The 24283-nt window shown below is 52.1% G+C and overlaps 7 protein-coding genes across 7 annotated transcripts; 3 read left to right on the top strand and 4 right to left on the bottom strand.

Annotated features, from left to right (window-relative positions):
- Positions 1-175: 175 nt before the first annotated feature.
- Positions 176-4147, top strand: J4E90_009484 (uncharacterized protein; the record flags this gene model as incomplete). Its single annotated transcript, XM_051439003.1, has 1 exon — positions 176-4147. The coding sequence occupies one exon, from the start codon at positions 176-178 to the stop codon at positions 4145-4147; it is 3972 nt and encodes a 1323-aa protein (XP_051287080.1).
- Positions 4148-5394: 1247 nt separating this feature from the next.
- J4E90_009483 (uncharacterized protein) lies at positions 5395-7364 on the top strand (the record flags this gene model as incomplete). Its single annotated transcript, XM_051439002.1, has 3 exons — positions 5395-5505; positions 5572-7199; positions 7256-7364. 3 exons carry the CDS (start codon positions 5395-5397, stop codon positions 7362-7364), a joined length of 1848 nt encoding a protein of 615 aa, XP_051287079.1.
- Positions 7365-10415: 3051 nt separating this feature from the next.
- On the bottom strand, positions 10416-11758 carry J4E90_009482 (uncharacterized protein; the record flags this gene model as incomplete). The annotated part of the gene is made up of 4 exons (XM_051439001.1): positions 10416-10947; positions 10997-11178; positions 11227-11476; positions 11523-11758. The coding sequence occupies 4 exons, from the start codon at positions 11756-11758 to the stop codon at positions 10416-10418; spliced, it is 1200 nt and encodes a 399-aa protein (XP_051287078.1).
- Positions 11759-15559: 3801 nt separating this feature from the next.
- On the bottom strand, positions 15560-15925 carry J4E90_009481 (uncharacterized protein; the record flags this gene model as incomplete). The annotated part of the gene is made up of 3 exons (XM_051439000.1): positions 15560-15616; positions 15667-15768; positions 15821-15925. 3 exons carry the CDS (start codon positions 15923-15925, stop codon positions 15560-15562), a joined length of 264 nt encoding a protein of 87 aa, XP_051287077.1.
- Positions 15926-19494: 3569 nt separating this feature from the next.
- Positions 19495-20623, bottom strand: J4E90_009480 (uncharacterized protein; the record flags this gene model as incomplete). The annotated part of the gene is made up of 3 exons (XM_051438999.1): positions 19495-20161; positions 20232-20551; positions 20603-20623. The coding sequence occupies 3 exons, from the start codon at positions 20621-20623 to the stop codon at positions 19495-19497; spliced, it is 1008 nt and encodes a 335-aa protein (XP_051287076.1).
- Positions 20624-21336: 713 nt separating this feature from the next.
- Positions 21337-21981, bottom strand: J4E90_009479 (uncharacterized protein; the record flags this gene model as incomplete). Its single annotated transcript, XM_051438998.1, has 3 exons — positions 21337-21431; positions 21524-21815; positions 21868-21981. The coding sequence occupies 3 exons, from the start codon at positions 21979-21981 to the stop codon at positions 21337-21339; spliced, it is 501 nt and encodes a 166-aa protein (XP_051287075.1).
- Positions 21982-22732: 751 nt separating this feature from the next.
- CAP2 (F-actin-capping protein subunit beta) lies at positions 22733-23853 on the top strand (the record flags this gene model as incomplete). Its single annotated transcript, XM_051438997.1, has 4 exons — positions 22733-22926; positions 22982-23281; positions 23335-23414; positions 23462-23853. The coding sequence occupies 4 exons, from the start codon at positions 22733-22735 to the stop codon at positions 23851-23853; spliced, it is 966 nt and encodes a 321-aa protein (XP_051287074.1).
- Between the last annotated feature and the right edge of the window lie 430 nt (positions 23854-24283).

Genomic DNA, 24283 nt, shown 5'->3' with positions numbered 1-24283 from the left:
TCATATCGAGGCACGTCGGCTGGAACCTTACCAGTGGTAGCCTGGACTCCAGGGCTGCAGGGGTCCACCACACCTGCCCCATCCATCTGCGCCAAAACGCGCTAGAAAACGACGCGTCGCGACATTTACCTCACAACGCCACTAAAAGTGTCGCCGCTTCGCAAACACCCGCGCAATGGACGAGAGTGATGAATACGGCGACGAGTTCGACGACACCGAGTTTCTCGATGCCGCGACGCAGGCCGAGAAAGAGAACACGCCTGCCTTCCCGCCCTCACCAAGGCCAGCCAAGCGGCGAAAGATCAGCAACGTAAATGAGCAAGCGGAGTCTGTTCCGCGCAAGGCACAACGAGGACGTCGCCGAGGCCCTTTCGTATCGTCTGATGAGGATGAAGACGCATTTGATGAATCCGATCAGACGTTGTCTGAGAAACGCCGCAAGAGTGTCTCACCTGCAAAGAGCGTGCCTGCAAGTCGCAAGAAGAGAGCGCAGTCGAAGCAAAGCTATGATGAAGATGCATCGCCCGTCAAAGAGACTGCTGCGGATAAACGGAAAGAACGCATTCACGTATCCACCATCAACCTCGAGATGCCAGACACATTCTATACACAGCCACCTCCAACAGACTCCCCACCGTGGAAGCCGCGAGGAGCAATATGGACGAAGCCTGCTACCACGATTGGCGTTCACAAGCCATCAGCACCTGCGAAACAGAATGGGTTGGACGCTACGAGGAATGTGTCTTTGCCGGGTAGACAGTCAACATCATCTAGGCCCGCACCGCAAGCGGCGCCTTCTCCAGTTCCTTCAGACTCATTCGGGGATGTCGACATCGACATTGACGAGTCACCAAGATTACCAGTTCGGGCTGCGACGGCAACGGCAACAGGTGCCTATGACTTCACCCAAGACCTAGCAGATCTCCCATCTGACGCCTTTGCCTCTTCATGTTCCTCGCCACAGAAGCAGGACGATGTACAAGTTACGTCAGCCAGAAAGCGGGTGGTCGCACCTCTCACTGGCCTACGGCAAACTACCTTGTTCGGTCGTGCGGGTGTTGATAGTACAATTGCCCCATCCCAAGTAAACAAGCGTTACAATTTTGTCGTCGACCAGAAGGCAGAGCCACCCACTCACCACAAGCTGGATCCAGAAGCAATCAAGACTTGGGTGTATCCAACAAACCTGGGCACTATCCGAGACTACCAGTTTAACATCGTCCAGAGAGGTCTCTTTCACAACTTACTCGTCGCTCTTCCGACTGGTCTTGGTAAAACATTCATCGCGGCTACGATCATACTGAACTGGTTTCGATGGACGACAGAAGCACAGATAGTCTTTGTCGCTCCTACCAAGCCGCTCGTGGCACAACAGGTAGAAGCCTGCTTCCATATCGCAGGTATTCCGCGCTCGTACACCACAATGCTTACCGGAGGCGTGTCGACCGGCTTACGCGCAGAAGAGTGGAAAGAGAAAAGAGTCTTCTTCATGACGCCTCAGACACTCCTAAACGACTTGAAATCTGGATACGCAGATCCCAAGAAGATTGTACTATTGGTTGTTGATGAAGCTCATCGTGCGACCGGCGCTTATGCTTACGTCGAGGTCGTCAGCTTCCTCCGCCGATTTAATACGAGTTTCCGAGTACTGGCCTTAACGGCTACACCTGGTGCTGATGTTGAGTCGGTCCAGAAAGTTATCGACGGTCTGGACATTTCCAAAGTAGAGATTCGAACGGAGAACTCCATGGATATCTGCAGCTATGTTCATCAGCGCAAGATCGACAAGAAAGTCTTCCAAAATACAGACGAGATGGAGATGTGTATGGAGCTATACAGCCAAGCACTACAACCCTTGGTGAACACGATAGCTGGTCTCAACGCTTATTGGAGCAAGAACCCCCGCGACTTGACACCTTTCGGGTGCCAACAAGCCAAGAAGAAGTGGTTCCAAGAGGTCGGTCGAAACGCCAACCGTGGCCTTCAAAGCACGGTTCACACCATCTTTGCTATCCTCGCATCTATCTCCCACGGAATGGATCTACTGAAGTACCATGGCATGGGACCCTTCTACATCAAAATGAAGGAGTTTCAGGATGAAGCTGCTAAAACAAAGTCCAAGTACAAGAAGCAGATCCTCGATAGTGACGCTTGGAAGAAACTGATGGTGCGTCTCCATGGGTGGATCAACGACGACAACTTTGTTGGGCATCCAAAGTTGGAGTATTTGCAGCAGGTTATTCTGGATCACTTTGTTAACGCAGGTGATGGCCGAAACGTCGATGGCGCGCCTCCTTCGCAGACGAGAATCATGGTATTCGCCCACTTTCGTGACAGCGCCGAAGAGATCGCGCGCATCCTGAAAAGACATCAGCCGATGATTCGCCCACGCATCTTCGTCGGACAAGCGCACGGGAAGAATTCAGAGGGTATGTCGCAGAAGGACCAGTTGGAGGCTATCGAAAAATTCAAGAATGGCGATTTCAACACGTTGATTGCCACCTCGATTGGTGAAGAAGGTCTCGACATTGGCGAGGTCGATCTCATCATCTGTTACGATTCGAAAGCATCGCCGATTCGCATGTTGCAGCGCATGGGCCGTACAGGTCGAAAACGCCAGGGACGAATTGTGATGCTTCAAATGGAAGGCAAGGAAGAAAATGACGCGAACAAGGCAAACGACAGCTACCTCAAGATGCAAGAGCTTATTGCAGATGGAGGGCACTTCAATTTCCACGACGACGTATCTCGCAGGATTCTACCACCAGATGTCAAGCCAGTCGTTGACCGACGCGCGGTAGAAATCCCCGCCGAAAACTCTCAGAAAGACTGGCTCCCAGAGCCGAAAAAGGGAAGGCGGACAAAGAAGCCTCCCAAGAAATTCCACATGCCAGACGATGTCATCACTGGCTTCGTCACTGCAGGCCGTATGGGCGAGGAGATTGTACCAAAGGGTCGAGGGAAGAAAGCTGCTATGCCAGTATATCCCAGCGAGACAGCCTTTGAGATGCCACCACTCGAGCCGGTCCTTTTGGACGACTCAGCGATGCAGGATCTCGAGAGGCGATACCAGACAGTCTTCGACGATGATGATGCTCCTATGGTTGGGGGATTGGACCTGAGCAAATTTCCCGAGCGACAGCGCACCCTGCCTTACAAAACCCGTCGAGTCGGGCCAGGTCGTGTCACACGGGCTTTTGCTGGTACTATGCAACGCATGCACGATATGGACACTGACCGCCTGGAAAAGTTCCAGCGCGATCTGCACTATTCTGATTGCGAATCAGATGCAGACGATGGTTTCGTTGTGTCACATACGGAGGTTGCGCCAGTCATCGCAGAAGACATGTGGGAAGACGATGAACCCGCTTCACCGGTCCTTCCGACGACCAAAGCAAAAGCAAAGCCTGGCCCGAAACCGAAAGCAAAGGCACCGGCGAAACCCAAGGAGAAGGCGCCACCAAAAGAGAAAGCGGCACTGAAACCAAAAGGAAAGCCAGTGCCGAAACCCAAAGAGATGGCACCTCCGAAGACCCCTAAAACACCAGCACCTCGTGGTCGAGCGCGGAAAGACAAACCAACTGTGGAAACGCCGACTTACGACACCGACGCATTGGATGAAACACCGATAACAAAAACACCTAACTGGCGCGTGTCCAACCTCGCTATGGAAGGCAATGAGTCGTCTCCACCACCGACAGATCCCCGTTTCCGCCTACCATCCCAAGCCGACACAATTGGCTCGGACGACACGTTGGGTGCGGATGAACCGGAGGACCCTCTTGCATGGCAGAATGACTCGGAGCTGGCTAGCTTCATCATTGAAGGGGAGGAGGAAGAGGTAGTGCCTACATCCAGCTTGCCCAGTATTGATATCTTTGGTGTCGGGGCGGGGACGCAAGCAGTCGTCAAAGCTGCCACCAAACCAAAGCGGACACCCAGACGCGAGAAGCTCTTTACCAGCGATATCACGGACGACGATGCAGTTGTCAGCAGTGATAGTGACGATGATGCACCGCTCGTCAAGAAGGGTGCGAGCAGGAAGGACGCTGTCGTTCTTGATTCTGATTCAGAAGTGGAGGAAGACGCGCCTGTCGTTCAAAGGAAAAGAGGCAGACGGATTATAGACGACGACTCGGATGAGTAATAGATGAGGCATCGAATCGATCTTACGACCGTATATATTTAGATAATACAATGCATGTTCATTCAAACTGTTTCCAATACTCTGGCTCGAAGCCGTCCATTTGTTGAGTGTACGGTTCTCCAGCCTTCACCCAACCCTTGATGCCACCACCAAGTGTCAAAGATGTGATCTGATCATCGCCCTTGTCCGCAATATAGTCTGCAAACCAGCCAGAACACCTGGGGCCTCTTCCATTCGATGCGCCTATGATGTGTCAGCGTGCTAGTAGGATCTTCTTGTTCGTGTTCCAAATGACGATACCATGTGGCACGCATCTCACGCCACCAACACACGATCATCTCCTTCATGTCGCATCAAGAACGTCATTTTCATGAGGTGAAGAACTGACCACAATAGAACGCAACGCGTTTGACTCCCGCCCTTTTGCATAAGTCGTACAATACCCCGCGGTTCATGTAGAAAGAGTGGGCGGGAAGGTTTAGGCTACCTCTAATAGTTCCGCCCTCATAATCGGTGCGTCGCACATCGACAATGAGCAAGTCTGGAGACGAGAGATGTGACAGGGCCTCTTCGCGTGAAAGCGTCGGTGCGGTGCAACGTGGGGCAGGAAAGGCATCTGTCCAACTCCCTGTCGCTTTGGTGGGTTCAGCCATGTCGAAGATTTAGCGGCCGTTATCAGGAAACTATTCTTAGGATATGCGCTCGCTGCAGTTGTTTTGGATATCTAACGCGCAAGTGGATTTGCAGAGCCGCACGAAAGAGTGGTCCGTTGAGCCTCCCGCTAGCGCGTCACGTCAGGGTCCCATTGGCATGTCACCGCCGCCACAGCCTTTGGTACTGGCCACATTGCTACAACCGTGGCCCGATGGACGACTGATTACAATTCCCTGGAATGCCGCGGGTCTGATCTAGTACCATACACCTGTCCCTTCCACGGTTCACTCTTTTGGCCTCTTGCGAATTCGGCTTAGGCTTTGTCTTTCATTTATCTTAGATTGCCTCGAGTCGGAACTTCCTACTTCGCCCAGGGTCTGATTTCCGACTTGCGCCAACGCGGTTTCAATAATCTACACGCTGGCCTCTTTGCCTACCCCACACATACACTCGGCATTTAATTTACCGGAGAGACTCATATACCGAGGATACGAGTAGTTGTAAGTTTCCAACTCCTCCATCCGCTTGGGAGGCGCTGTCGCCGACGTTTACTGACTGGAGGACTCAAGTAGCCACATCATACCATCACCACGATGCGCTCTGCTGCGCAGGTGTTCTACCTAGCCGTCTTCTCGCTGCTGGGTAGCTCACACGCTGCGAGCCATGCTACCAAGTCGAGTAGTCCTCCGTCAGACGTCTGCGATGTAAGCAACAAGTCGAAAGCTCCACCAGCCCAACCTGAAGACTCAGATACTAAGACCGCTTTTCAGATATCGCCTGGTGCGATAGTTTCCGACGCTTGCGTAAGCTACAATACCCTCGAACAGCTCAACGAAGCCATACACCCATACCTCCAGTCCATCACGCAAAACACCGACTTCTTTTCGCATTACCGATTGAACCTGTACAGCAAGAAATGTCCGTTCTGGGACGACGAGAATGGCATGTGCGGGAACATCGCATGCGCGGTTAATACACTGGACAACGAGGAAGACATACCGCTCGTCTGGCGCGCAAAAGAACTCGGCAAGCTGGAGGGGCCTACAGCACAACATCCGGGGAGGAAGCAACAACGGGAAGAGAGGAAACGGCCGCTACACGGCAGCCTAGGTGAAAACGTCGACGAGAGCTGTGTGGTCGAGTACGACGACGAATGCGACGAGCGCGACTACTGCGTACCGGACGACGAATCGGCGACTGCAAAGGGCGACTACGTGTCGCTTGTAGACAACCCAGAGCGCTTCACCGGATACTCGGGCGTCGGAGCTCAGCAGGTGTGGGAGGCTATATACCGGGAGAACTGCTTCAGTAAGCCTCCCAAGAATGCACCCTCCACTGGCAGTTCGTCACCACCTGGAGGATCGTCTTTTGGCGGGTTTGGAAACCAACAACAACTGCACGCCGCAAATCAGTTCCGCAACGTCATGCAGGAACAGGGCAAGAAGCAAAAGGTTCAGTCTGCGATTGCTCACGGTTCTCCTGTAGATAGCCTCGACCCTGTCGAATTCGACGATACCTGCCTGGAGAAGCGCGTCTTCCACCGCGTCATCTCTGGCATGCACGCGTCCATCTCCACGCACCTCTGCTACGACTACCTCAACCAGACAACAGGAGAGTGGGGACCCAACCTGGCCTGCTACGAGCAACGCCTACACAACTTCCCCGAGCGCATCTCCAATGTCTACTTCAACTACGCCCTCGTCATGCGGGCTGTAGGCAAGATCAGGCAGCACATTTCCGACTACTCCTTCTGCTCCGAAGACCCCGAACAAGATCTCCGTACCAAGAACTCGGTCTTGCGCCTCGCATCCGCCCTCCCCTCAGGCCCCGAGATCTTCGACGAGACGGTCATGTTCCAAGACCCCGACACAATGGTATTGAAGGAGGACTTCCGCAACCGGTTCAGGAATGTTAGTCGCATCATGGACTGCGTGGGATGCGATAAGTGTCGGCTCTGGGGTAAACTACAAACGAATGGCTACGGCACAGCTCTCAAGGTGCTCTTCGAGTTCGACGAGAACGATTCCTCAAAGGACCCGCCGCTTCGCCGCACCGAACTTGTCGCTCTCATCAACACGATGAACCGTCTTTCGCATTCACTATCCGCCATCAAGGACTTCCGTCGCATGATCGAAGAGCGCGATGGCTTGCCTAGCGATGTCGCGCCTGCGCTACCGGCGACCGACAAAGGAGTGTTGAAGACAAGACTCGCGCTCGAAGACTCTGACGAAGACAAACCAATCGACATCTTGACTGGCGGAGAAAAAATCCCAAGCTTCAAGCGAGACTGGGACGCGAGGAAGATGACCATGTGGCAGGAGGTCAAGGCCGAATTCAACCTTGTCAAGAGAACATTCTACTACGTGTTATGGCAGTGGACTCAGCTTCCTGGGCGATTGTAAGTCATGAAATTACCCATAACTTACTAAGACACCAAACTAACAGATGGAATAGTACCAAAATCTTCATTCTCGAAATGAGGAGAGCTTACAATTGGTGGATGGGGTTCGTGCCCGGTCCGAGGAGTTGGGAGATTCGCATCCCGAGACGAGACGAGTTGTGAGCTGGTTCTCGATCGTACATGTGTTTTGATGCATAGCTTAGGCGTATTTGGGGATGATTGGTTTGGCACATATCGAAGGCATCAGATGGCGTTTTTTTTTTCATGTTGAACACGCGCAATGCTATACACCTGGCACGTTTGAATTCATCTTATCGCAACACACGCACCGTTCTCCTCATGCATTATGCGATGATGCGCTGACGCGACGTACTCCAACAGTTGTCCTCCGCGGCATCCATCGTGTCGTTCCACGCGCAATGACATGTCGCACCTGCATCCCAACGCCGCGGTCTGAGCACCCTACTACGTCATCTCGGCCGACCTTCGCCCTCGCCTCGCCTCCTCATTTCCAATCCACCGTCTCCAAACCTTCCATCCGCGAACATCCGGTCGTATCGCGTGAATTAAGCTCTGCTAAGCATTGAGGAGAAGCTACACGCCTGTTTTCCACACATTACCCCGATAGGAAAGCGGAGAGGTGCGGAAGATGAAGTAGAGAGGGGAACGATGATGAGTAAAGTATACCAAGGTATGCGTATGTTTACGATGGTGACTTCTCTAGGCGCGTTACGCAAGGGATCGCCGGTCAGTGTTCGCGTTACCGTGATTGCCCTCGTCATCACGTCTACTAATCGTTATTTACGTGTCGTTTACTGCAGACCCTGCCGCGTTCAGACTACTAAGCTTTTAGTTAAGCTACACGCCTATCATCCACGATTACCCAGAGCGGTAATTGGTAATCTAACAGAAAGAGAGGGGGTGCGAGAGGGGTTCGAGCTGCACCACAGCGGGGTTCTGTGAGGGGTTTCGTCGTCTTGACTCTTGGGTACTCTGTTTTTTTGTGGTACTCTGAAATATTTTTGTGGTTTTGGGAAAGGTACCCGGTGGATATATGTGCCAAGGTGAGGAGAAGGCATACGCCTATTTTCTACAGTTGATGCTGGAGTTACTCAACGGGGTAGGAAGGATGCGATATTGGTGGCCGCGGATGTCGTTGAGTGCGGCTCCCGACTGGGTGTTGCTCGTCATACCTACGGGTTTTGGGTGGTGTTGCGTGTTCGTGATGATGGTTGAGGGGGGCTTTTCGCCTTCGGCTTACTACTTGCGGATAGGACGTTGAGGAACGCTTGGAAGTTTCGAGACGAGCGATAGCGCTGCTTTCGATGGTTACTGACTTGGGTATCTGATGGAGTGGAGATTAGGCGGATGGCGTGAGGGAAACATGTACTGCTGTTCATCACCGAGCTCTTACTGAGTAGCTTGGGCCTGATCGGCTTCCTTTCAGTTTGGTACAACATCCATCAACTTAAAAATATGACGTGGTGGATGCTGTATCAAACTGAAAGACGAACCGATAAGTTCAAATTCAAATATCACGTTTTGAGTTACTTCATGGGACACGCAGGTCGTGAGCCGAGAGACGCCTGACAAGGACTGCGACGAAATCTTGTAGGCGTTGGAATATGATTAGAGAGAACACTGCCTCTGATTCCTGGCTCTAATTCCTCACAATAATTCGATTCGAAATCTGTTTATTAGATGACTGCAAGCTTACAATGGATGTGGTAGTTTCTACGTTCACCCAAAACGTAACATGTACTACCCAAACCATCAACCCACCGCTCCTTCCCGGACTCGCTCTAACCTAACCCAACAGACAGCTCTTTTCTAGAAATAGTAGTCTGCATTAGGTCTTCAGAAATCTGCAAGATAAAGCGAAGGAATGCGCCTGTTTTCGACAGTTACCTGACTGGGACAAAACACCAGATGTTTGGCTATGAAGGAACACGCTTGTCAAGTGCTGGTTGCTTTTCTGCACGCCTAGTAGATTTGTACCGAGATCTGAACACATGCAAGATGAAGCGAAGGAATACGCCTACTTTCCATGATTGCCTGTCTGGGTAGGCCAAGTGACACACCGATGTTTGGTGTTGCTTTTTAGTGTTTGAGATGTTGGTACGCTTGCGGAGGCGTGTTTAGTTTGGAGGGATTTGAAGCAGGGTGCCGATGGCGATACATTGGTAGTACAGAGACGCGATGCGAGGTTTGCGAGGCTGATGCTCGTTGCGAGACGGAAGAGACGGGGATGGATTGGTATAGAAGTAGAAGTTATGTGTCCCTCAACGCTGCGCGTTTTACCTTCGTGCCTGGATGCGACTATTCAGAATGCTAACAATTCGACAAGTGCATACGTACGAAAGACGCCTGGCGATCAACAGAACATGAGCGATTACACGTGACTTCTCATCTTACAGCCTCACCAACGGAAAAATATGAGGCTCTCATACGCCTGCTTTCAACACCTACCCAACACCGTAAACGCACCCACTTCCTAAGGAACGACCAAGCTACACCAAGTCTGACAAGCCAAACGCCTACTTTCCACGCCTACCTTTTCCAGTAATTTCTCTTCGTTGGCAGAACAGACGACATCGACGTGTCGTTGGCGCGTCATCGAGAGAGGAAAAAAGTTTGCTTATTCCCGCGTAACCTTCCCTTCCGCGGGTACGAGTCGGTGAGCCACGGGCAAGCAAAACAAGCAAACCAATTTTTCTCCATTGGCATTACCAAGCCTCCGCATCTACAATCTACGGTTTTCTTTAATGGGTAACTTTGAAGAAGCCAAGCTTTGGAGCCTGCAATCGATGGTTACTGTTCAGAGGAATATCGGCGAGGATGAAGCTGTTTCACCGTTATTGCCGTATCGAGTGCTGCGATCAATGCGCGAGTTTAGTGGATGGTGATGGGAAAGTGTTATTTCCGACGTATTGCCGAAGATGGTGGATGAGGCGTGAGAAGGTTTTAATATAACCGTTTGGCGCCTGCTTTCGATGCCTACTCTATGCGGTAGGTGAGGAAGGTTCGATGCAGGGACGAGAGGTAGTATACGAGAAAGGTTGCGTGGTTGCTTTTGAGGATTGGTGGGTATACCCGCCTAGTTTTGATCCACCGACCGGGTGGACGCTCAACGGGTATATACAGCCGAGCGCAAGTACTAACAACTACGAATGCCAAATAACCACCAGGCTAAGATTATACTGCAGATCCTATTTACAAGTAGATATAGCACAGAGGGCTACCGCCAAGGGTGTTGAGCACATCGCGAATCTTCACAGTCTTTCCGTTGACTCCCAAGACCAAGGGCTCGTCGATGGTGGCGTTGCGGGTTGGAGGCTTGTTCGACAAGGTCAAAGTACCGGTCACCTCATTCGCCTCACGTGGGTGAAGCGTCTGCCAAATCCAGTAGATGCGGTCAAGCATAGCGTGGTGGAGCCAAAAGACGGGGTCGTTCACAGAGGAGTAGAGATCAGTTCCGTCGCCACCCATGGTGTAGTGACCTGAGGTGTGTAGACCGAGGAAGCCATCCGGGTAGCGACCTTGGATCTCGACCCAGAAGTCGCGATGCGTCTGAGAAGCTCTGCCAATGGTCACATTCAGTAAGTTCGCCGTAGTGAACCACTTCTTGGGAATGTAAGGACTGATGTCTCGGCGCAGGCAGTGAGGGTTGTAGTCGTTGGTGTCGATGCCCAAATCAGGGAAGCCTTGCATACCAGGAGAAATCGGACCAATGTTCGCCACCGTGCTGTACTTTGTTAGCTCACCGCAAGTACTGAGTTATACGACGGTCTCACTTCTTGAATGGGCCGCTCTTGACACATCCGCCTCCTTTTCCAGAGGGGATGGAGATTGTTCGGGCACCGGCAAGACTGCCATTGTGTGCGAAGAACTCGCCATCGCCACCCAGACTGGTGTCACTCCCGTCGAAGACAGGTGATTTGTAGATGTTGTCGGTATGTGCGAACCAGTTCCAGTACTAGAGAAGTTAGACATGTAAGAGTCACCCGAAGTGTCTGGCACTGACTGGTTGATAGCCCTTGTAGCCACATTCGTTTCGGAGGGCTTGCTCGTACGACCAGACAAAGTAGCGGTGCCATGTGAGGAAGAGACCATTGCCATGAATACCAAGGGTCTGGTTCACGTGGATGGCGACATAATCATCGAAGCGCGTCTTCGCTGCTGAAGCCCACGATTTGTCGGACTTGGCTGGCAAAGTTCGAAGACATTGGACAGCTTTGATGTATGCTTTCCGCTCTGACTTGCTCAGGTGATCCCTTGTCGAAGTTAGCCAGCACTCATTCATGCGCGCGGTAAGCTTACCAGTCCCTCCGGATGGTTGTCTTCGCCAAAGAACAACCCTTGGGGGCCCTTTTTGAAACACTCTCATTTTGTTCAAGCGTTTCGTATGCGCTCTGCTGCAGTTGGGCGAGAGCCTCGAGAGGGTCTACTGCAGGGTCTATATCGATGACTGGAGTTGAGGGCGAGTCAAAGGGGACCGCAGCCACAAGGCTTACAGCCAACAGCTGCACGGCGGTTACAGCTTGTAACAGACGCATGGTGATGGTAATGGGATCGCTATGTGCAAGGTCTGGCGATTTAAGGAAGTAAGATCTTAATCCAAATCGACGGTTATATCCAATGCGAAGGCAACCCTTGTTCATGCAAGGCCTTCGCCGCAAGCGTACTTCCGATTTCCAAGGACCTATATTAGAAGAAGCGGCTCTGCAGCGAGTCCAGATGAATAGATTGATCAACGCGGCTTAGAGTATAGGCGCGCCTAATGAAAGCCTGCATCCTCCTCGTACTTTAGCCCAAGAGTGTCCTGCTATGGGACCATAGCTTGTACTGGAAACGCGATGCAGGCTAGCCTACGGCCTCCCTAGGTACGTCTTTGATCTCGGAGTAGCGACTGAACGGCTGGTGGCGCTCGTCGTGGGATATTACCATGCGGAATTTTATGCTGCCAAGATTATACCATGTCAGGGCGATGGGAGTGCATGCTTCCAGAGCACGGCACTGTGTGTGGTCGCCCATTGTTCGCTTGGAGTGGCGAGTAAACGGCTGTCACGACGGGGACCGTTTTGGGTAGTGATAACTTCGCGCGATGCGATGCGAAAGGATCATCTGTCGACCGTTTAGCTGGGTGATCTAAAGGCTCCTGAAGCAAACTTGGCACTGCTAAGATCTGGGATCTGTAGGATTGTGTTGGATTGAAATGACATATGCATACGAAGGCGAAAGGTTGGCTGTCGACCAATGGGACTCCGTCCTACACCATGCGACTATATCTGACTGCGGCATGAGATCGTCAAAGGGTCGCGTAGGAGTGGCGCCTTCCTGCGGTGAATGCGAGACGGGACGGAGACGGGAAAGAGCCCTTGACAGCGGTAAACGATCCCTCGTACCTGCCGCCCCACGAACAACCGGTCCATTCCCATGACCGCGCCGCTTTCTACCAAACCCTGTGGAATCCAGAGACATTTTCATATCCCACGCAATGTCACCAAACAAGCCCATTGGCAATCAAGTAACAAATCGCAAAGGCTTCCAGCTCTGCCTTTGCCTATTCAGCCTAAACTGATCCTTCTCGTATTGCCACCCCCAAGAACCAACATGTCGGCTTGTTTACCACTGAAGCGAGCTCGGTTTTCGCTGCAAGTTGAGACCATTCATGCGCGCAGCGGACCATTAGCCACCCGTCGACCCGTCGAACCGTTGCGCTGGGCTGGCTCGTCTGCGATGGAATCCTACCCTTCGGCCCGATTACTTAGTGCGCGAACGCATCTGGGACCGGTGCATGCTGAAAGTAGATGCAGGTGCGGGCTGCATGCAGGCGATGCCGTCTCTTTGCCATGCACTATGGGCAATATACAGTCGTTTCAAGAAAAAGCAAAGCGCAGGAAGGATTCTCCAAGAAATTGGCACACAAGGATGCCTCATCTCACGGTAAGCAGGCTGACGAACCAACAAACGAGGCCATGTCACCTTCTAGAACACTGCTACCGTGCTTTCAAGTCGTTGCAGAGAGCTCCGTATCTTGCTGGGCATGGAATGTAGGAAGGGGGCACGTAACACAACATATCCTTGGTTTCGACAGGATGCATGACACTTATGTCTCCTCCCCACGACTCCATTTTGCTAGACCCTCATCTTTGCCGTTACTATGGCACCAAAGAATACCGACCCGGTGCGTGCAGCAGAGAGTAATCTAGGATACCTCCTCGGCGTTACCGCGACTTTCCATGTCATCGCACTGACCTTTGTTGGGATGCGCATGTACGCCCGTTTCATCGTCGTGAAGGCTTTCGGCAAAGATGATGCCCTCATACTAGCGGCAGCGGTGAGATACTATCGTGAATCAAGTTTGAGCGCTTCCCTAACTGCGTGGATTAGACTTGTGTTTTTCTTGGTGGAATGGTGACCTACATACTAGCTGGCCAGCATGGCTTAGGTCGTCACACCGACACTCTCGAGAAGTCAGATCACCAAGAGTACCTGAAGTTGACCTTCATACAAGCTCTTGTCTCCAGTATTGGGGGTATGGCCTTCCTCAAGTTGTCCGTCGGGTTCTCACTCCTTCGTTTGGGTGTTCCCACGTTATATAACAGGATACTCTGGTCGCTTAATGGTAAGTCCATGGTGCTTCGAAAAGCAAATCAACCACGTCTACTAAGCCTTGATCAGCATTCGTCTGTCTCTACACACTGGTATCTTGGAGTGAATGGGCTGCCGTATGCAAACCTATCGCCGGCTTCTGGAATAAGGACCTCAAGCCAACCTGCGTGCCTGTGAAAATCCACAAGGGCTTTGCGCTGATGAACACAAGTATGCATGTCCTCCGCCACTCTCACTGTACATGGTGGCTGACTAGATCGTATGTAGGCTGCAATATGTTTACGGATATCTGCTTTGCAACCATCCCTATTCCCATCATTATGGGGTTGCAGATGAAGCAGAAGACTCGCATGTACCTCATATTTGTTCTGAGCTTGGGCTATACGTAAGTTTCTCGGCATTGGCAAGAGAGAGACTTGAGTCGAGGTATAAGAGCTAACCCAAGTCAAGAGCGGTGGCCATGGGTATCGTCAAGGCCGTTGTCCAGAACACAAAGAGAGGCGACCCCGACCAGTCATTGTATGTCTCTATGTCTATACTTGAACCAGTATGGACGTTTGCTAACAGTATGCCAGCACGAACGACATCCAATTCTGGGGCTTCCTCCAAGTGAACGTCGGAATCATAGCCGCATGCGCGCCATCGCTCAAGCCCCTCGTCGGTGGCATTCTTCGCCTCCCCTCGACACAGTATTCCAACAGCCGAAGTAACTTCGCCTCGGGATCGAACGGCCAGTCCAACAAAAGTAGATTGCAAAGCAGGATACGCGTTAGCACTCGAATTGAGAGCAAAGGGTGGATAAGGACAGATAGCGATATCGAGCTGGATGAACGAGAGTCCTTTGGCAGCCAAGCGCAGATAACGAGCAACAAGGATGGAGTTCGTCAATGATAGACCCTTTTTATAGCCGGTATTTATCTTTGCACCTCATATAAGGAAAAAACTGAACAGATCTGCAGCCTGCATTAACATAGGAATCTGCAAAGTAGGCGTCCTAATGTCGATGTAGGCTCTAGACCTGTTTAATTCTTTCCTAGGTTGACGTATTTGAATAATACGAATGCCTTGGGGCTACTTCTCCTCTACGCGACCTTGGGAAAAGACCAGTGTCTTCGTTCCTCACATTCATTTGCGGAATTGAAGGTTGTGAAGATGCCTGTGTCGAAGCAGATAGCAATCACACAGCACGATACGACTGTGCAAGTAAGCAGCTTTTCCAGTGGTCGCGCATTTAAGAAGGCAAGAAACCTGTCCCAAAGTATGCGATGCGCTGCCTGTGGACGTCAGATGTGTAATGAGTGTCGTGCGCGTGGTTCATGCCAGCAGCGGGCGACCTCGGGATGACGCGGGCACTAACGGAACCCCCCAGGCCTACCCCTCACTCCGCACTCATGCTATGCGTCTACACAAATGAACCCTGCTAACCCATAGCATCACGTACATTCAAGAAGAGACTACCACATCGGCGTGTAAGTATCAAAGATCGATAGGGATGCCATTCGTAACGCGAAATGAACAGGTTTGCCTCGCACTACCCGTTGTATGTTTTCCCTGGTGATGCATTCTCATATGTAAACAGCTTTCGTTCTCGCCCAATACTGCCGTGAGGACTCATCCCATCTCGTCTACGGTATAATGATACGCCAGTCATAGTCCCTTCGCAACTTTCAGGGAACAGTGCGGACCCATCACGATTTGACCTCTACCAAGTTTGGAGCGACAAGAGACAAGCTACACGCAGTCTATTTGCCGGAGTTGTACCTCGCGCCGCCCTGACCATCGTTGTAGTAGGTCGAGCCCTGGAAGCGAATTAGCAGGCATTCATCTGTGTTGGGCAATTTTGACGTACGTTGGGGTTGCTGTAGTAGTACGAGCCATCGGTGTTGGAGTAGTGGTAAGAGTTGGGGTTCGAGGCGCTGGAGCCATAGTCGCGGGAGCAATAGTGGTTTCCCTACGAAAAAATGTCAGTAAGGCGTATCAAAAACGAAGAAGTAAGATCATACCTGGCTGTTGGTACCGGAGCTGGTTGTGGTGTAGCCTCCGCTGCCGGTATTGCCAGAGGAAGCCGAGCCGGAGCCGGAGGAGTTGGATGTGTTCTGGGACGACATGGCAGTTGGCTGACTGACGTGGGTATTCGGATAATCGGTGGATTGAGTGGAAGCTGAGTGATATCAAGTTGTAGAAGAAAAGAGGAGAAGGGCAAGGGGTGTTAAATGTACGAGAAAGGCAACGCCGTGAGGGGAACCCCCGCACTGACTTCCCGCAACGGCTTACGCTTTCCTCATTCTGATCCCACGAGCTTCGCCACGCGGAGCGCGCTACTGCTTGTATCAACGTTTGACCGCTATCGCGTTGTCACGAGCTTACCAGAAAGGACGGGCCGCTACTGCAATCTTAGTACAGTGACACGACTTTCAGACTACGCGACTCATGCGACGGGACGCGTTTGGTTACCTTGGGCTCAAGATCTCACTGGCGTTAGAAGGGAAGTAGAGCGTTCAAGTTGCAGTATCATTTCTTAGGTTGCTACACTCGATCTTGGAAGATCAGCTCGCAAGGAAAGCAGATACAGCCCGACCACCCAGCTTCCTTCCCTTCCTTTTCGTCTATCACATCCTTTGTATCTTCACCAGCTCAACCTTGAATCCGTGTCATCTGCATATGACAACGTGTCTCAGTGCGCCGCTCCAACCTCTTAATGTTGTCGCGCCGGAGATGCCTGTAGAACAGCTTCAATGACAGAAAGCTCCACCAGCTCGGCAGCCGCCTGATTTTGTTCCCTTTTCTTCTTTACTCTGTACCATGCCACGAACAGGACGAACCCTACCACGGCCGATGAACCGATCGCGGAGATGACGATGAAGATGATAATGGTGGCGGAGGTGGTTGCCTGCTGTTTCGCGACTTCTGTGACAGGCGAAGATTTGGGTTCAAAGAGACTCATGGCTGTTTGCTGTTGGTTGCTCTGAATGCTGACTTGGGGTAGTTGTATGAGGATGGCGCGGCGCCGGTTCAGACGATGTCGTATCTGGACCTTGTCGTAGCAACAGTGCCCTACTAAGCCACTCGCTCGTCCGACGTCTGAAGCGTCTGCCGTAAGTTGAAGGTCGAGACTGTTGGCCCAGGTGGTATTGGGTTCGTCCAGATGAGCGCCGGTCCGTCGAGAATGACAACGCCGCGTTGTCGAAGCCGCCTCCACCGCGCTTTGCTGTGTACGTTGGACCAACGGAGAAAGACGATGACGAGAATGATCTGGAAGAGCAAAATGATGAGGACACCGACGATGATCAAGAAGAGAGGCCAGTCAGGAAGGTTGAGAGGCGCCAGCGGTACGTGAGTGGATGCTGGAAGTGCCGGCATGGTTGAGAAGATGGCGTGATTGGGCTGCGTGAGAGTGAGGATACAAAAGAGGAGAGCTTATCGGTGAGTTGGGAAAAATCTGCGCGCGCGACAGCCGTGATGGAGTGAAGGTGAAAAGTTTGTACCGCGAGACCGCGGACTTGACGACGTGCCTACCGTTCGTTGAAACTGCCGAAAACAACATCATCTGTTTGCGCGTTGACGTCATGTGCACCATTTCTCCAGATGCATTTGCATTGCCCTGTCTTGACTTTCCGTCCTCGAGGCGTATACATCCGGCAGGAGTCCCCCAAGAGATCGAGGGAGAGGAGGTTGTAGCCTGCAAACTGGTTGGAGGGTTGGCTGGAAGCCTTCTAGGGAGGTGATTGTGGGTAGCAAGCCACCATATGCAATGTCGATTGAGCGGGTGATATATTGATGTAGTAGGCAAGTCGTTTGTTGGTCGGTTACTCCGAATAGTTAAGACATGTTGTAGTTCTTATAGTTTGTCAGTAAAGGTAAGGAAGAAGGTGGGATTTTTGCTCTCGGCCAGACAACATAGATATGTAGTGCTGCTAGAAGTGATGCTGCTGATCGAACCATGGGTCAACGCTTGATGCTCAAATACCTTATCCAGGTACGAGCAAGGCGGCGACATAGGAAGCCATGACGGTATTCCAAATGCGATGTATACCCAGGGCGAAGACATTCACGCTCACGGCTTGGTTCAGCGTTATTTGGGCTGGATGTCGGAGTCTGAGGGTTAGTTATGCGGCTAGATATAGCACATGTGACGAGACTTTCGCCGCAGACATGAATAGTAGGCCTGCGCTATACTCTATAGAAAAGGCTACGTATATCTTAAGATATGTTTTCTTACTTAGCTACAGACTTTAAAACTTTCTTGTAGTCTTAATAAGGTACTATGCCTAAACAAAGGACTAGAAGGTAGGTTAACGTATTTATCAAACCACTTCTGCATGCTCAACCCTTAGTCCTCTCGATACGTCCGTCCCAACGTACTGCACATGACCCATCGCGGCGAGCGACCCACAACTTCCGAAATTGGTATACACCCATCCAATCAGGTCCTCTCGAATAAGGAGTACCTTCAACACCAGGACTTGGTCTCCTCGACTCCTGTGAACGCCCAAGGCGAAGAACTCCTCTAGCGAATCCGCTCACATGATGGTCATAATCGTCGCGCGACTTCGAAAATAAGACATGGATATGTCTACGGCGGTTTTCGGCCCGCAATGTACGACAAGCCCGCCTAAGATTTGGCGAGAGTGGCGAGAGTGGCATTAGATCCGCCTCTGATGTGCAGATATATCAAGTCCGTGGCATCGAATTGGCCGTATCAAGTGCCTATGTATCGAGATCAACATCCTTCCCGCTTTCGTGCGCCCTCAGCATCACATCTTCTCCTTCTCTCTAACCGGACTCAGAATTGGCTGGAAAGCTTTGATCTGCTACAAAAGCCATTAGTATACTCCCATCCGAGCATCATGACGTCACCAAAACATACCTTGCCCATCCAGCCCCCCTCACCTCGTTCCGCTCGATCTATACCCCTTGCATCTCCGCCCATATCTTCTCCCCTCTTTCTATCTCTTCCTCCACACCTACAGCACACCACTTTTCTCAGCACAGCGACAACCATTAAGAAAGCCATCATAGCGAGGATGTAATTCACGCCCAGTACGATCAAATAGCTGACACCGAAAAGATTGTCGCGCGTACAGAACCCAGGTCCTAGATTCCAGGAACGGATCATGGGGTCGATGAGCTGAGCAATGTACATTGGACATTTGTGGAGTGTGGGGTAGTCAGGGAAGGAGGGCGCGGGGCTCGAGTGTGGTAGGTGCAGGGCCGGGTAGGTGATGATGATTTGTGGCATTTCGGGATACGTAGATGTCTTGAAGAAGGCAGTATAAAGCTGTCGATTATGAAGCGCGGAGTGTTGGCGAGTGTATATGTCGAGTTATGGTGAGGTCTTTGTGAGCTGAGGTGTATGAGTGGCCGCTGTTCAAGGACCGATGCGCCGCAATTTACATGATTGCCTTGGTGTTACACGGCAGCCACCGAGTAGTTGGAATGCGGCGTCGCCCTGTCTGTCTTGGTGTGCGGATGCTGAGCGTCACTTTATCTGCCATGGCCTGAAACGCGCGTCGTTGTTTCGTATACATGGGGATGGCCTTGCGCATCGACCTTGGATGGGTAATTTGAATATTAAGGTTTTGAAATGCGATAGATTGTTTCAATGAGTAGATATGCGCTAAATGCGATAATCTGGTTCGTTTTCGACGACCCGGAAAGTTGGTAACATACACTTTACCTAGTCCTTCCATTTCCCGCTCCATCCCTGCCGTGCCGCCTGCGCCGTCTCTGCCTCATCAACACTATCACCGTCCACGTACCCGAAGTATTTTCTGGGCCAGATATTCAGCCCAATCTTCTCTCCTTCGCCCACAGGTAAGCCAGCATGTACGACTCTTCTATCGCCGTTGCCGTGCTTGTCCAGATTAACCCAAAACACCGCGTTTCCTTGGATGGGCTTGAACTTCATGCCTTTGGCTTCCCCATCCATCTCCCCATGAGCTACTTTGCCGTTATAGAGACCTTCTAGATCGATAGACGACGAAGGTTCGACCAGAGGGAAGGACGTGTATCCATCTGTGCAATTGTCGCGCAGAAACACGAAGAAAGACGCAACACGGTTATAGTACATCTGCCTTCCATTCTCAAGAGTAGTGATCTGGTGTTCGGGCCAGAAATCTGTGTGGAGGTTGTACTTCTGGGCGGGGAAGTAGCGCACGAGTTGCGGGATGCTGAAAGGTTCTGAGGGAAGTAGCATGGAGCCCATGAACGTTCGCGCGCGATTGAGAAGGCATTCGACAAGCGGGTCTCCCAGTGGGAGCGGCGCGGATTGAGAAGTTCGCCCTGTTACACGCTGCGTGTTGCCTCGCGAGCGGCTGATGAAGGACTCGGCGAATTCAGAGGACCTAAGAGAGGGTCAGTGACTGTCGTGAACGTGTTCTAAAGCCTCCAAGGGATATAGACATGTACGCGTACCCAAGATGGATGAGTTCCTCTGCTTCTCGCGCTGACGTGAAGTTGTTGATATAGATCAAGAGAGGATCGAGCGATATGATCTCAGTCGTATACTGGTGCTTGGTGCATGCTTTGACTAGGCTGTCCAGACTCTGACGTTCTTGTGATTGTGAAGTGGCTGTGGCTTCCCATGCCGATGTAGGCAGGTACGATTGGAGCTGTTTGGGCAAGTACGCGTGTAGTACAGGCAGGAGCGCCTGCTGAGTGCCCGCATAGAAGAAACCGAAGGACGCGAGAGGAAGCAGTAGCAGCAGTAAAATACTCGTGCTACGAGTGGTCGCCTACAAGCAAACATTAGCCGTCTCTATGTAGAGAGTCCGGGTATTCCTTACGAGCCCTGACTTGCCTTCCATCGGCGATAGCATCGCTGCGTTTACGCCTTTCTTATTTTCGTGATTCCTGTGTGCCATATCTAAATATCGCGTTCATGCCTCGACGTGCCGGTAACTAAGAATGCGATGGCTATCGCGCGCATGCGGGTAGTAGCGCTGATGCACACCTCGCGACAGTGCGATTATGTGCGGGATGTGTTGCGTACGTGACGGCGATACTGTTTGGCGGCATACGTATTGCGAAAGGTCTTGTAGTGTGATCTGTACATGATATATGCATATGAGCTGTGCATGACCAAGAGTCTGGGGTAATATCCGGCTACAGCACCCCGGTGATGGGATATATGTGCGTCGTCACACCTACAAGGTCTTGTGCGTACCGGAACCAGAAAAGCAGTAGTCATTTCGCCCGTTCATTTTGGAATGCAAGTGGTAGATATAATGAAAGATGTGCATTGGAGATGCGCGATGTGCAGCTGTGATCGCTATCGTGGGAACAATTCAACTCCGCTGCTACCTTTTTGGAAAACCTTTCATGGTGTCGTGGTACTCCAAACGCCATGCTAGACTTTTATGTACAAACCCTTGCAGGCAGCTTTTTCATCCATGTGCGCTCCGCCAGTAGAGAAAGATGGTGCGCATTGCCATTTGACAGCCAGAGTCAGAAAAGAGCAAACGAAAAGCCGACCAGTTCGTAGAGCGTTATTGATCTACGTCAGGGTCGCGGAAACGCTTTAGACTTCATCCTCCACGATCTCCTCCTTGGCGGGATCGATCTTCATGGGAGAGCCTCCGGTGTCAGCGTCCTCGTCGGACTCCGCCTTGACAGCTGCGGTATGTTAGCGGTCTGGGGTTTACATCAAGATGAAAACACGCAAAGTAGGCGAACCAACGTCAACGTAGGCTTCAAGGTGTGCTTACTCTCGTTCTTCTTGCCACGGGGAGTAGCCTTCTTCTTAGGGGAGGACTCGCCGTCGACGTCCTGCTTCTTAGCGACACGCTTGCGAGGAGTCTTCTTAGGGGTCTCGGCACCCTCCTCGCCATCATCCTGCTTGGCGGCAGCGGCCTTCTTGCGAGGAGTTTTCTTGGGAGTAGCCGGAACGGCGCCGTCGGGAGAGGGTGTCATTAACTTGAGCTTGATCTTGGCCCAGGCGTTGCTAGCGGAGCGCGGGTTGCCCATACCGGCGTAGGCGGCGAGCTTCTCGTAATCGATCTATAGCGGGTGTGAGTAGTGTGATAGGAATAGAGAGGGAGTGGTGACCTACCTCTGGAGGACCGGACTTGAGGGACTGCATGGCCCATCCGAGGAGCTGGAGCTCGCGCTCGGTGAACTGAGGAGAAGAGCCATTGGCGACGGCGGTGTTATCGTTGTCGGACATGTTGGATCGTTGGGGTGTGCTTGAATGCTGGTCGCTGTGTGTTGGTGGTCAAGTTGTAAAGAGGATGCAGGTGGGAGACGGATGCAGATTATGAATGCGGGGGATTAGCGCGATGGCAGGAAAGTGAAGGTGAGCACACAAGGATGGACGGCGCACACAGATAAGCCAAATAAGGCCCTCACCTCGACTTCATGATGCGAGACCCTGGATTGAGCACGCGCTATTGGTCGCCTGCCATCGGACACGCACACGTGCGCCACGACGAAGTGAAGGTGAGCCGCACCTCGATATCGGACTGCCTTACGTGATATGGTATGAGAGCAGACATTTCGGAATCCAGAGGTCTTACCCCCTCATGTCTTGTATAAAGATATGACGATAGCTCTTTCTTGCTTGCTATTCCATGAGCAAAAGTGGCAGTCAATGCAAACGACTGTCTGCATACTCGCAACGAGTTTTATTGTATTGCCACAACGAAGAGCGCTTATTCGACGAGACGAGACATGACATCTAGCATGATCAAAAGAAAGCCCTGAAAACACGTCATGATGGAAGTGAAAGAGTTCGTCCTTGACGACGGAAGTCGCGATTGTTGAGAGAAAGAGACAGAAACAGGCCGCTGCTGCCACAAGCCTTGTGACGCGAGGACAAACACCCTTCCTGGAATGGACAGCAACCCATACAACGCGATAATCAGCGACAACGAAAGAGAGAGTTGAGGTGTTGTTGCGTGAATTGACGCGTCGCGGGGATGGGGTACCAACGCTTGTACTCGCCTGACTCGTGTGGGCCGGCCAGCGAATCGCCGACGGAGGAGCCGCTGGAGATTGAGGGGACGGGGCTAGGACCCAAGCGATACTCAAGCAACCCGACCTTGATCACGCCCGAGCGATACACGCCCAAGACCCGAATCAGAATCATGGCGGACCCCATTGACAGCGCCCTGTGAGGCTTCCCCTACCCCGCCTTCCCCGTGTGTATAGCTAACAGCCCATGTCAGCGACCTTCTGCGCCGACTGAACCCCAAGGACGTCAAGCGCAATGTCGACCACATTATCCAGCTCAACCCCTCGCTGGAAGAGGACCTGCTCGAGTCCGTCGACATACCGCTGACGGTCAAGAAATGCTCCAAGACGAAGCGCGACTTCCTGTGCTGCGACTACAACCGCGACGGCGACAGCTGGAGAAGTCCGTGGAGCAACGAGTTCGAGCCGCCCATTGAGGAAGGTGTCACGCCTAGCGATCGTGTCCGTAAGATGGAGGTCAAGGCGAACGAGGCTTTTGACGTGTACCGGGAGCTGTAAGTGCACACAGGGGAAGGAGCAGCTTGGAGAGCTTGGCTGATATAGACAGGTACTTCGAGGGCGGCATATCGAGCGTGTACCTGTGGGACATGGACGACGGCTTTGCAGGCTGTGTCCTGCTGAAGAAGGGTACGCAGTCTTGGGTCTACACATCCATCACATGCTAATGCACGCAGCCGTCAACCCCACGCCCAAGAGCTCCGGCAGCTGGGACAGCATCCATGTCTTCGACGCCCAAGACCGCGCCCGCACCTCGCACTACAAGCTCACCTCCACCGTCATCCTCTCCCTCGGCACCGACAGCGAAGCGCTCGGCGGTCTTGACCTCTCCGGTAATATGGTGCGCCAAGTGGAAGCCGACATGGCCGTCGAGGATGACACCTCGCACGTCGCCAACATTGGAAAGATGGTCGAGGATATGGAGCTCAAGATGCGCAATCTGCTGCAGGAGGTGTACTTTGGAAAGGCAAAGGACGTTGTGGGTGACCTGAGGAGCATCCCATTACTCAGCCAGACGAACCGGGACCGGGCAACACAGAGGGAGATGATCAACAGCATGGGTCGGTAGAAGTAATGGCGTGCGTATGAGGATGCTTAGTGTGGCATAGATGATATCAATCGATTCTGGCTCCAGCGGTATACCCACGAGGACTGGACTATCTCAAACACAAAACGGGCTGTTGCATGTGATGAATTGCAGGCAGTGACGGGACCCCACAGAGCTACGTGTGAGATGGTAGGGAGCCGCAGTAAGTGACATGCTATCATGCCGGTCATAGACTGACTGCACGCAAACTCCGTAGATCTTGTGCTTGAGATATGCACGGTAGTCCCTTCCCTGATCCCTACTGAGAGGCAATGCATAGTCTGACAAAGCGACAAACGCTCGAAGCGTCCGAGACAAACATTCCACAAAAGGCTAGTTACTTCCTACCAAACACAGCAGCCACTATATGAACACGTACATCCCCAGACACATCAGCCACCAATCTCAAGAC

The sequence above is a fragment of the Alternaria incomplexa genome, assembly GCF_024043165.1.
Source record: "Alternaria incomplexa strain BMP 0042 chromosome Unknown scaffold_16, whole genome shotgun sequence".
Taxonomy (NCBI): domain Eukaryota; kingdom Fungi; phylum Ascomycota; class Dothideomycetes; order Pleosporales; family Pleosporaceae; genus Alternaria; species Alternaria incomplexa.
This window is presented reverse-complemented; position numbering and strand designations above follow the sequence as displayed.